The following is a 12,188-nucleotide window of genomic DNA, read 5'->3' on the forward strand; positions in this document are numbered from 1 at the left end:
GACAAACTACTTGATTTTTTCTGTAAAAGCTTTCTTGTCAGCATCTTTGAACGCTTGGATATTTTCTTAGCTCTTCTGGACAAGCGCCTAGATTTTCTAAGTAGTAGTTTGCTTTGTCTGATCTTTTTCTTCATAATTTTCATTTTTTTCTGGACCTTTCTCAATTTGGGTTTTAAGGCTGGTCTTCTTATGGCTTTCTTTCTTAACACCTTTAAGCGTTTGCTTAGCTTCTTCAGTTTCTTTTTATTTACTTTACTTTTCCTTGCTTTCCTTCGAAGAAGTTTAGCTTTCCTGGACAAACTACGCCATTTTTTCTGTAAAAGTTTTCTTGTCAGCTTCTTTGGATGCTTGGATATTTTCTTTTTGCTTATTCTTCTTTTCCTTATTTGTAGCATCCTAGCTTTTCGGGACAAGCGCCTTGATTTTCTCATGAGTATTCTGCCTCGTTTGATCTTTTTCTTCATTATTTTCACTTTTCTCTGGACCTTTCTCAATTTGGGTTTCAAGGCTGGTCTTCTTCTGGATTTCTTTCTTAACACCTTTAAGCGTCTGCTAAGCTTCTTCAGTTTCTTTTTATTTACCTTAATTTTCTTTGCTTTCCTTAGAAGAAGTTTAGCTTTCCTGGACAAACTACTTGATTTTTTCCTTAAAAGCTTTCTTGGCAGCATCTTTGAACGCTTGGATATTTTCTTAGCTTTTCTTGACAAGCGCCTAGATTTTCTAAGTAGTAGTTTGCTTTGTCTGATCTTTTTCTTCATAATTTTTATTTTTTTCTGGACCTTTCTCAATTTGGGTTTTAAGGCTGGTCTTCTTATGGCTTTCTTTCTTAACACCTTTAAGCGTTTGCTTAGCTTCTTCAGTTTCTTTTTATTTACTTTACTTTTCCTTGCTTTCCTTCGAAGAAGTTTAGCTTTCCTGGACAAACTACGAGATTTTTTCTGTAAAAGTTTTCTTGTCAGCATCTTTGGACGCTTGGATATTTTCTTTCTGCTTATTCTTCTTTTCCTTATTTGTAGCATCCTAGCTTTTCGGGACAAGCGCCTTGATTTTCTCATGAGTATTCTGCCTCGTTTGATCTTTTTCTTCATTATTTTCACTTTTCTCTGGACCTTTCTCAATTTGGGTTTCAAGGCTGGTCTTCTTCTGGATTTCTTTCTTAACACCTTTAAGCGTCTGCTTAGCTTCTTCAGTTTCTTTTTATTTACCTTAATTTTCTTTGCTTTCCTTAGAAGAAGTTTAGCTTTCCTGGACAAACTACTTGATTTTTTCTGTAAAAGCTTTCTTGGCAGCATCTTTGAACGCTTGGATATTTTTTTAGCTTTTCTTGACAAGCGCCTAGATTTTCTAAGTAGTAGTTTGCTTTGTCTGATCTTTTTCTTCATAATTTTCACTTTTCTCTGGACCTTTCTCAATTTGGGTTTCAAGGCTGGTCTTCTTATGGCTATCTTTCTTAACACCTTTAAGCGTTTGCTTAGCTTCTTCAGTTTCTTTTTATTTACCTTAATTTTCTTTGCTTTCCTTTGAAGAAGTTTAGCTTTCCTGGACAAACTACTTGATTTTTTCTGTAAAAGCTTTTTTGGCAGCATCTTTGAACGCTTGGATATTTTCTTAGCTTTTCTTGACAAGCGCCTAGATTTTCTAAGTAGTAGTTTGCTTTGTCTGATCTTTTTCTTCATAATTTTCACTTTTCTCTGGACCTTTCTCAATTTGGGTTTCAAGGCTGGTCTTCTTATGGATTTCTTTCTTAACACCTTTAAGCGTCTGCTTAGCTTCTTCAGTTTCTTTTTATTTACCTTAATTTTCTTTGCTTTTCTTCGAAGAAGTTTAGCTTTCCTGGACAAACTACTTGATTTTTTCTGTAAAAGCTTTCTTGTCAGCATCTTTGAACGCTTGGATATTTTCTTTGCTTTTCTGGATAAGCGCCTAGATTTTCTAAGTAGTAGTTTGCTTTGTCTGTTCTTTTTCTTCATACTTATTATTTTTTTCTGGACCTTTCTCACTTTGGGTTTCAAGGCTGGTCTTCTAATGGATTTCTTTCTTAACACCTTTAAGTGTCTGCTTAGTTTCTTCAGTTTCTTTTTATTTACCTTAATTTTCTTTGCTTTCCTTTGAAGAAGTTTAGCTTTCCTGGACAAACTACTTGATTTTTTCTGTAAAAGCTTTCTTGTCAGCATTTTTGAACGCTTGGATATTTTCTTTGCTTTTCTGGACAAGCGCCTAGATTTTCTAAGTAGTAGTTTGCTTTGTCTGTTCTTTTTCTTCATACTTAATACTTTTTTCTGGACCTTTCTCACTTTGGGTTTCAAGGCTGGTCTTCTAATGGATTTCTTTCTTAACACCTTTAAGCGTCTGCTTAGCTTCTTCAGTTTCTTCTCATTTACCTTAATTTTCTTTGCTTTCCTTCGAAGAAGTTTAGCTTTCCTGGACAAACTACTTGATTTTTTCTGTAAAAGCTTTCTTGTCAGCATCTTTGAACGCTTGGATATTTTCTTTGCTTTTCTGGACAAGCGCCTAGATTTTTTAAGAAGTAGTCTGCTTTGTCTGTTCTTTTTCTTAATAATTTTCACTTTTCTCTGGACCTTTCTCACTTTGGGTTTCAAGGCGGGTCTTCTTCTGGATTTCTTTCTTAACACCTTTAAGCGTCTGCTTAGCTTCTTCAGTATCTTTTTATTAACCTTAATTTTCTTTGCTTTCCTTTGAAGAAGTTTAGCTTTCCTGGACAAACTACTTGATTTTTTCTGTAAAAGCTTTCTTGTCAGCATCTTTGAACGCTTGGATATTTTCTTTGCTTTTCTGGACAAGCGCCTAGATTTTTTAAGAAGTAGTCTGCTTTGTCTGTTCTTTTTCTTCATAATTTTCACTTTTCTCTGCACCTTTCTCACTTTGGGTTTCAAGGCTGGTCTTCTTCTGGATTTCTTTCTTAACACCTTTAAGCGTCTGCTTAGTTTCTTCAGTTTCTTTTTATTTACCTTAATTTTCTTGGCTTTCCTTAGAAGAAGTTTAGCTTTCCTGGACAAACTACTTGATTTTTTCTGTAAAAGCTTTCTTGTCAGCATCTTTGAACGCTCGGATATTTTCTTTGCTTTTCTGGACAAGCGCCTGGATTTTCTAAGTAGTAGTTTGCTTTGTCTAATCTTTTTCTTCATTATTTTCACTTTTTTCTGGACCTTTCTCACTTTGGGTTTTAAGGCTGGTCTTCTAATGGATTTCTTTCTTAACACCTTTAAGCGTCTGCTTAGCTTCTTCAGTTTCTTTTTATTTACCTTAATTTTCTTTGCTTTCCTTTGAAGAAGTTTAGCTTTCCTGGACAAACTACTTGATTTTTTCTGTAAAAGCTTTCTTGTCAGCATCTTTGAACGCTTGGATATTTTCTTTGCTTTTCGGGCCAAGAGCCTTGATTTTCTCATGAGTATTCTGCCTCGTTTGACCTTTTTCTTCATTATATTCACTTTTCTCTGGACCTTTCTCAATTTAGGTTTCAAGGCTGGTCTTTTTCTGGATTTCTTTTTTAATACCTTTAATCGCCTACTCAGCTTTCTCAATTTTTTGTCATTTACTTTAATTTTCCTTGCTTTCCAGTGAAGATGTCCAGCTCTCATAGACAAACGATGTAGTCTCCTTTGCAGAAGTCTTCTTTTCATTATCTTTGAAGGCCTGGATATCTCCTTTTTTCTATATCTTCTCTTCTTTATCTGCAGCAACTTAGCTCTGCTGAAAAAGCGTCGGAATTTTCTACGAAGGAGTCTGCCTCGTCTGATCCTTTTCTTCATTCTTCTCACTTTTCTCTGAACCTTTCTCAATTGAGGTTTTAAGGCTGGTCTTCTCATAGATTTCTTTCTCAGCGTCTTTAAATGTCTGTTAAGCTTCTTAAATTTCTTCTTAATTAGTTTATTTTTACTTGCTTTCATTCGAAGATGTCTTGCTCTCTTGGACAAATGACGCAATGTTTTCTGTAGATGCCTTCTTTTCAATATCTTTGAACGCCTGGATATCCTCTTTCTTCTATATTTTCTCTCCCTCATTTGCAGTATTCTTGCTCTTCTGGACAAGCGCCTAGCTTTTCTACGAATACGTCTACCTTGTCTGATTGTTTTCTTTATTCTTCTCACTTTTCTCTTGACTTTTCTTAATTTGGGTTTCAAGGCTGGTCTATGTCTAGATTTCCTTCTTAACACCTTTAAAAGCTTTCTGAGCCTTCTCAATTTCTCTTTATTTTTCCTTGCATTACTTTGAAGACGTCCAACTATTCTGGACAAACGGTGTATTTTTCTAAGTAACTGTCTTCTCCTCAATATGTTTGAAAGCCTGGATAGCCTCTTTCTTCTGTATCTTATCCTCTTCATTTGCAGCATTCTAGCTCTCCTGGACAACTGCCTAGATTTTTTACGAATAAGTCTACCTCGTCTGATTCTTTGCCTCATTCTTCTCACTTTTCTCTGGGCTTTTCTTAATTTGGGTTTCAAGACTGGTCTTCTTATGGACTTCCTTCTTAATGCTTTTAAGAGTCTGCTTAGTCTTTTCAATTTCATCTTATCAGCTTTGGTTTTCCTTGCTTTTCTGCGAAGATGTTGAATTCTCCTGGACAAAAGACGCGATTTTCTCCACAGATGCCATCTCTTCAATGTTTCTGAATGCCTGGATAGCCTTTTTCTTCTGTATCTTATCCTCTTCATTTGCAGCATTCTAGCTCTTCTGGACAACTGCCTAGATTTTTTACGAATAAGTCTACCTCGTCTGATTCTTTGCCTCATTCTTCTCACTTCTCTCTGGGCTTTTCTTAATTTGGGTTTCAAGACTGGTCTTCTTATGGACTTCCTTCTTAATGCTTTTAAGAGTCTGCTTAGTCTTTTCAATTTCATCTTATCAGCTTTGGTTTTCCTTGCTTTTCTGCGAAGATGTTGAATTCTCCTGGACAAAAGACGCGATTTTCTCCACAGATGCCATCTCTTCAATGTTTCTGAACGCCTGGATAGCCTTTTTCTTCTGTATCTTATCCTCTTCATTTGCAGCATTCTAGCTCTTCTGGACAACTGCCTAGATTTTTTACGAATAAGTCTACCTCGTCTGATTCTTTGCCTCATTCTTCTCACTTTTCTCTGGGCTTTTCTAAATTTGGGTTTCAAGACTGGTCTTCTTATGGACTTCCTTCTTAATACTTTTAAGAGTCTGCTTAGTCTTTTCAATTTCATCTTATCAGCTTTGGTTTTCCTTGCTTTTCTGCGAAGATGTTGAATTCTCCTGGACAAAAGACGCGATTTTCTCCACAGATGCCATCTCTTTAATATCTTTGAACGGCTGGATACCCTCTTTCTCCTATATCTTCTCTTCCGCATTTGCAGCACTCTAGCTCTTCTGGATAACCGCCTAAATTTTCTATGAATTAGACTGCCTCGTTTGATTTTTTGCCTCATTCTTCTCATTTTTCTCTTCATTTTTCGTAATTTGGGTCTCAAGGCTGGCCTTCTTCTAGATTTCCTGCTTAACACCTTTATTCGTCTGCTAAGGTTTCTCAATTTTTCCTTATTTACTTTAATTTTCCTTGCTTTCCTGCGAAGATGTTGAACTCTCCTGGACAAACGGCGTGATTTTCTCCACAGGTGTCTTCTTTTCAACATCTTTGAACGCCTGGATACCCTCTTCCTCCTATATATTCTCTTCCTCATTTGCAGCATTCTAGCTCTTCTGGACAAGCGCCTAGATTTTCTAAGAATAAGTCTGCCTCGTCTGATTCTTTGCCTCGTTCTTCTCACTTTTCTCTGGGCCTTTCTTAATTTGGGTTTCAAGGCTGGTCTTCTTCTGGACTTCCTTCTTAACACCTTTAAGTGTCTGCTCAGTCTCTTCAGTTTCTTCTTATCAACTTTGATTTTCCTTGCTTTCCTGCGAAGATGTTGAACTCTCCTGGACAAACGGCGTGACTTTCTCCACAGATGCCTTCTTTTCAACATCTTTGAACGCCTGGAAACCCTCTTCATTCTATATCTTCTCTTCCTCATTTGCAGTATTCTAGCTCTTTTGGACAAGCGCCTAGATTTTCTACGAAGACGTCTGCCTCGTCTGATGCTCTGCTTCATTTTTCTAACTTTTCTCTTCATTTTTCTTAATTTGGGTCTCAAGGCTGGTCTTCTTCTGGATTTCCTGCTTAACACCTTTATTCGTCTGCTTAGCTTTCTCAATTTTTCTTTATTTACTTTAATTTTCCTTGCTTTCCATCTCAGATTTCCAGCTCTCCTGGACAATTGCCGTGATTTTCTCCGTAGATGCTTTCTTTTCAGTATCTTTGAACGCCTAGATACCCTCTTCATTCTATATCTTCTCTTTCGCATTTGCAGTATTCTAGCTCTTCTGGACAAGCGCCTAGATTTTCTAAGAATAAGTCTGCCTCGTCTGATTCTTTGCCTAGTTCTTCTCACTTTTCTAAGGACTTTTCTTAATTTGGGTTTCAAGGCTGGTCTTCGTCTGGATTTCTTTCTTAACACCTTTAAGCGTCTGCTTAACTTTCTCAATTTTTTCTTATTCACTCTAATTTTCCTTGCTTTCCTGTGAAGATATCTAGCTCTCCTGGACAAACGGTGTCTTCTCTTTCTTAGATGCCTTCTCAATATCTTTGAACGCCTGGATATCCTCTTTCTTCTATATCTTCTCTTCCTCTTTTGCAGCATTCTAGCTCTTCTGGACAACTGCCTAGATTTTCTACGAATAATTCTGCCTCGTTTGATTCTTTGCCTCATTCTTCTCACTTTTCTCTGGGCTTTTCTTAATTTGGGTTTCAAGGATGGTCTTCGTCTGGATTTCTTTCTTAACACCTTTAAGTGTCTGCTTAGCTTTCTCAATTTTTTCTTATTTACTTTAATTTTCCTTGCTTTCCTGTGAAGATTTCTAGCTCTCCTGGACAAACGGCGTCTTCTCTTTCTTAGATGCCTTCTCAATATCTTTGAACGCCTGGATATCCTCTTTCTTCTATATCTTCTCTTCCTCTTTTGCAGCATTCTAGCTCTTCTGGACAACTGCCTAGATTTTCTATGAATAATTCTGCCTCGTTTGATTCTTTGCCTCATTCTTCTCACTTTTCTCTGGGCTTTTCTTAATTTGGGTTTCAAGGATGGTCTTCGTCTGGATTTCTTTCTTAACACCTTTAAGTGTCTGCTTAGCTTTCTCAATTTTTTCTTATTTACTTTAATTTTCCTTGCTTTCCTGTGAAGATTTCTAGCTCTCCTGGACAAACGACGTCTTCTCTTTCTTAGATGCCTTCTCAATATCTTTGAACGTCGGGATATCCTCTTTCTTCTGTATCTTCTCTTCCTCTTTTGCAGCATTTTACCTCTTCTGGACAACCGCCTATATTTTTTACGGATAATTTTGCCTCGTCTGATTCTTTGCCTCATTCTTCTCAATTTTCTCTTGACTTTTCTTAATTTCGGTTTCAAGGCTGGTCTTCTTCTGGACTTCCTTCTTAACACCTTTAAATGTCTGGTTAGCTTCCTGAATTTTTTCTTGTTCACTTTAATTTTCCTTGCTTTCTTTCGAAGACGTCTAGCTCTTCTTCTCAAATAGCGTGACCTTCTTCGTAGACTCTTTCTTTTTAATATCTTTGAACGTTTGGATACCCTCTTTCTTCTATATCGTCTTTTTCTCAATTGCAGCATCCTAGCCCTTCTAGACAAGCGCTTAGATTTTCTACGAAGTTGTCTGCCTCGTATGATCTTTTTCTTCATTCTTTTCACTATTTTCTTGACCTTTTTCACTTTGGGTTTCAAGGCAGGCCTTCTTCTGGATTTCCTTTTTAACACCTTTAAACGTCTGGTCAGCTTCCTGAATTTTTTCTTGTTCACTTTAATTTTCCTTGCTTTCTTTTGAAGACGTCTAGCTCTTCTTCTCAAACGGCGCGATCTTCTTCGTAGACTCTTTCTTTTTAATATCTTTGAACGTTTGGATACCCTCTTTCTTCTATATCGTCTTTTTCTCAATTGCAGCATCCTAGCCCTTCTAGACAAGCGCTTAGATTTTCTACGAAGTCGTCTGCCTCGTATGATCTTTTTCTTCATTCTTTTCACTATTTTCTTCACCTTTCTCACTTTGGGTTTCAAGGCTGGTCTTCTTCTGGATTTCCTTCTTAACACCTTTAAACGTCTGGTCAGCTTCCTGAATTTTTTCTTGTTTACTTTAATTTTCCTTGCTTTCTTTCGAAGACGTCTAGCTCTTCTTCTCAAACGGCGCGATCTTCTTCGTAGACTCTTTCTTTTTAATATCTTTGAACGTTTGGATACCCTCTTTCTTCTATATCGTCTTTTTCTCAATTGCAGCATCCTAGCCCTTCTAGACAAGCGCTTAGATTTTCTACGAAGTCGTCTGCCTCGTATGATCTTTTTCTTCATTCTTTTCACTATTTTCTTCACCTTTCTCACTTTGGGTTTCAAGGAAGGACTTCTTTTGGATTTCATTTTTAACACCTTTAAACGTCTGTTCAGCTTCCTGAATTTTTTGTTTACTTTAATTTTCATTGCTTTCTTACGAAGACGTCTAGCTCTTCTTCTCAAATGGCGCGATCTTCTTCGTAGACTCTTTCTTTTTAATATCTTTGAACGTTTGGATACCCTCTTTCTTCTATATCGTCTTTTTCTCAATTGCAGCATCCTAGCCCTTCTAGACAAGCGTTTAGATTTTCTACGAAGTCTTCTGCCTCGTATGATCTTTTTCTTTATTCTTTTCACTATTTTCTTCACCCTTCTCACTTTGGGTTTCAAGGCAGGTCTTCTTCTGGATTTCCTTTTTAACACCTTTAAACGTCTGGTCAGCTTCCTGAATTTTTTCTTGTTTACTTTAATTTTCCTTGCTTTCTTTCGAAGACGTCTAGCTCTTCTTCTCAAACGGCGAGACCTTCTTCGTAGACTCTTTCTTTTTAATATCTTTGAACGTTTGGATACCCTCTTTCTTCTATATCGTCTTTTTCTCAATTGCAGCATCCTAGCCCTTCTAGACAAGCGCTTAGATTTTCTACGAAGTCGTCTGCCTCGTATGATCTTTTTCTTCATTCTTTTCACTATTTTCTTGACCTTTCTCACTTTGGGTTTCAAGGCAGGTCTTCTTTTGGATTTCCTTCTTAACACCTTTAAACGTCTGTTCAGCTTCCTGAATTTTTTCTTGTTTACTTTAATTTTCATTGCTTTCTTACGAAGACGTCTAGCTCTTCTTCTCAAACGGTGCGACCTTCTTCGTAGACTCTTTCTTTTTAATATCTTTGAACGTTTGGATACCCTCTTTCTTCTATATCGTCTTTTTCTCAATTGCAGCATCCTAGCCCTTCTAGACAAGCGCTTAGATTTTCTACGAAGTTGTCTGCCTCGTATGATCTTTTTCTTCATTCTTTTCACTATTTTTTTCACCTTTCTCACTTTGGGTTTCAAGGCAGGTCTTCTTCTGGATTTCCTTCTTAACACCTTTAAACGTTTGGCTAGTTTCCTGAATTTTTTCTTGTTTACTTTAATTTTCCTTGCTTTCTTTCGAAGACGTCTAGCTCTTCTTCTCAAACGGCGCGACTTTCTTCGTAGACTCTTTCTTTTTAATATCTTTGAACGCTTGGATACCCTCTTTCTTCTAAATCGTCTTTTTCTCCATTGCAGCATCCTAGCCCTTCTAGACAAGCGCTTAGATTTTCTACGAAGTCGTCTGCCTCGTATGATCTTTTTCTTCATTCTTTTCACTATTTTCTTGACCTTTCTCACTTTGGGTTTCAAGGCAGGTCTTCTTCTGGATTTTCTTTTTAACACCTTTAATCGTTTGGCTAGCTTCCTGAATTTTTTCTTATTTACTTTAATTTTCCTTGCTTTCTTTCGAAGACGTCTAGCTCTTCTTCTCAAACGGCGCGACCTTCTTCGTAGACTCTTTCTTTTTAATATCTTTGAACGCTTGGATACCCTCTTTCTTCTGTATCTTCTTTTTCTCAATTGCAGCATCCTAGCCCTTCTAGACAAGCGCTTAGATTTTCTACGAAGTCGTCTGCCTCGTATGATCTTTTTCTTCATTCTTTTCACTATTTTTTTCACCTTTCTCACTTTGGGTTTCAAGGCAGGTCTTCTTCTGGATTTCCTTCTTAACACCTTTAAACGTTTGGCTAGTTTCCTGAATTTTTTCTTGTTTACTTTAATTTTCCTTGCTTTCTTTCGAAGACGTCTAGCTCTTCTTCTCAAACGGCGCGACTTTCTTTGTAGACTCTTTCTTTTTAATATCTTTGAACGCTTGGATACCCTCTTTCTTCTGTATCCTCTTTTTCTTAATTGCAACATCCTAGCCCTTCTAGACAAGCGCTTAGATTTTCTACGAAGTCGTCTGCCTCGTATGATCTTTTTCTTCATTCTTTTCACTATTTTCTTGACCTTTTTCACTTTGGGCTTCAAGGCAGGTCTTCTTCTAGATTTTCCTTTTAACACCTTTAAACGTTTGGCTAGCTTCCTGAACTTTTTCCTATTTACTTTAATTTTCCTTGCTTTCTTTCGAAGACGTCTAGCTCTCTTTTTCAAACGGCGCGACTTTCTTTGTAGACTCTTTCTGTTTAATATCTTTGAACGCTTGAATACCCTCTTTCTTCTGTATCCTCTTTTTCTCAATTGCAGCATCCTAGCCCTTCTAGACAAGCGCTTAGATTTTCTACGAAGTCGTCTGCCTCGTATGATCTTTTTCTTCATTCTTTTCACTATTTTCTTGACCTTTTTCACTTTGGGTTTCAAGGTAGGTCTTCTTCTGGATTTTCTTTTTAACACCTTTAATCGTTTGGCTAGTTTCCTGAATTTTTTCTTATTTACTTTAATTTTCCTTGCTTTTTTTCGAAGACGTCTAGCTCTCCTTTTCAAACGGTGCCACCTTCTGCGTAGACTCTTTCTTTTTAATATCTTTGAACGCTTGGATACCATCTTTCTTCTGTATCCTCTTTTTCTCATTTGCAGCTTCCTAGCCCTTCTAGACAAGCGTTTGGCTAGCTTCCTGAATTTTTTCTTATTTACTTTAATTTTCCTTGCTTTCTTTCGAAGACGTCTAGCTCTCTTTTTCAAACGGCGCGACTTTCTTCGTAGACTCTTTCTTTTTAATATCTTTAAACGCCTGGATACCCTCTTTCTTCTGTATCCTTTTTTTCTCAATTGCAGCATCCTAGCCCTTCTAGACAAGCGCTTAGATTTTCTACGAAGTCGTCTGCCTCGTATGATCTTTTTCTTCATTCTTTTCACTATTTTCTTGACCTTTCTCACTTTGGGTTTCAAGGCAGGCCTTCTTCTGGATTTTCTTTTTAACACCTTTAATCGTTTGGCTAGCTTCCTGAATTTTTTCTTGTTCACTTTAATTTTCCTTGCTTTCTTTCGAAGACGTCTAGCTCTTCTTCTCAAACGGCGCGATCTTCTTCGTAGACTCTTTCTTTTTAATATCTTTGAACGCTTGGATACCCTCTTTCTTCTGTATCGTCTTTTTCTCAATTGCAGCATCCTAGCCCTTCTAGACAAGCGCTTAGATTTTCTACGAAGTCGTCTGCCTCGTATGATCTTTTTCTTCATTCTTTTCACTATTTTCTTGACCTTTCTCACTTTGGGTTTCAAGGCAGGCCTTCTTCTGGATTTTCTTTTTAACACCTTTAATCGTTTGGCTAGCTTCCTGAATTTTTTCTTGTTCACTTTAATTTTCCTTGCTTTCTTTCGAAGACGTCTAGCTCTTCTTCTCAAACGGCGCGATCTTCTTCGTAGACTCTTTTTTTTTAATATCTTTGAACGCTTGGATACCCTCTTTCTTCTGTATCGTCTTTTTCTCAATTGCAGCATCCTAGCCCTTCTAGACAAGCGCTTAGATTTTCTACGAAGTCGTCTGCCTCGTATGATCTTTTTCTTCATTCTTTTCACTATTTTCTTGACCTTTCTCACTTTGGGTTTCAAGGCAGGCCTTCTTCTGGATTTTCTTTTTAACACCTTTAATCGTTTGGCTAGCTTCCTGAATTTTTTCTTATTTACTTTAATTTTCCTTGCTTTCTTTCGAAGACGTCTAGCTCTTTTTTTCAAACGGCGCGACTTTCTTCGTAGACTCTTTCTTTTTAATATCTTTGAATGCTTGGATACCCTCTTTCTTCTGTTTCCTCTTTTTCTCAATTGCAGCATCCTAGCCCTTCTAGACAAGCGCTTAGATTTTCTACGAAGTCGTCTGCCTCGTATGATCTT

At 37.1% G+C, this 12,188-nt stretch overlaps 1 protein-coding gene across 1 annotated transcript; it reads right to left on the reverse strand.

The window, feature by feature from the left end:
• Positions 1–2,430: 2,430 nt before the first annotated feature.
• LOC147760847 (uncharacterized) lies at positions 2,431–11,618 on the reverse strand. Its single transcript, XM_087018087.1, has 2 exons — positions 2,676–11,618; positions 2,431–2,511 (listed from the first exon to the last, which is right to left on the reverse strand). Exons 1-2 carry the CDS (start codon positions 11,535–11,537, stop codon positions 2,431–2,433), a joined length of 8,943 nt encoding a protein of 2,980 aa, XP_086874213.1. The 5' UTR covers positions 11,538–11,618.
• Between the last annotated feature and the right edge of the window lie 570 nt (positions 11,619–12,188).

Source organism: Lingula anatina, chromosome 7, assembly GCF_051362555.1.
Source record: "Lingula anatina isolate TDL-2025a chromosome 7, LinAna3.0, whole genome shotgun sequence".
NCBI lineage: Eukaryota > Metazoa > Brachiopoda > Lingulata > Lingulida > Lingulidae > Lingula > Lingula anatina.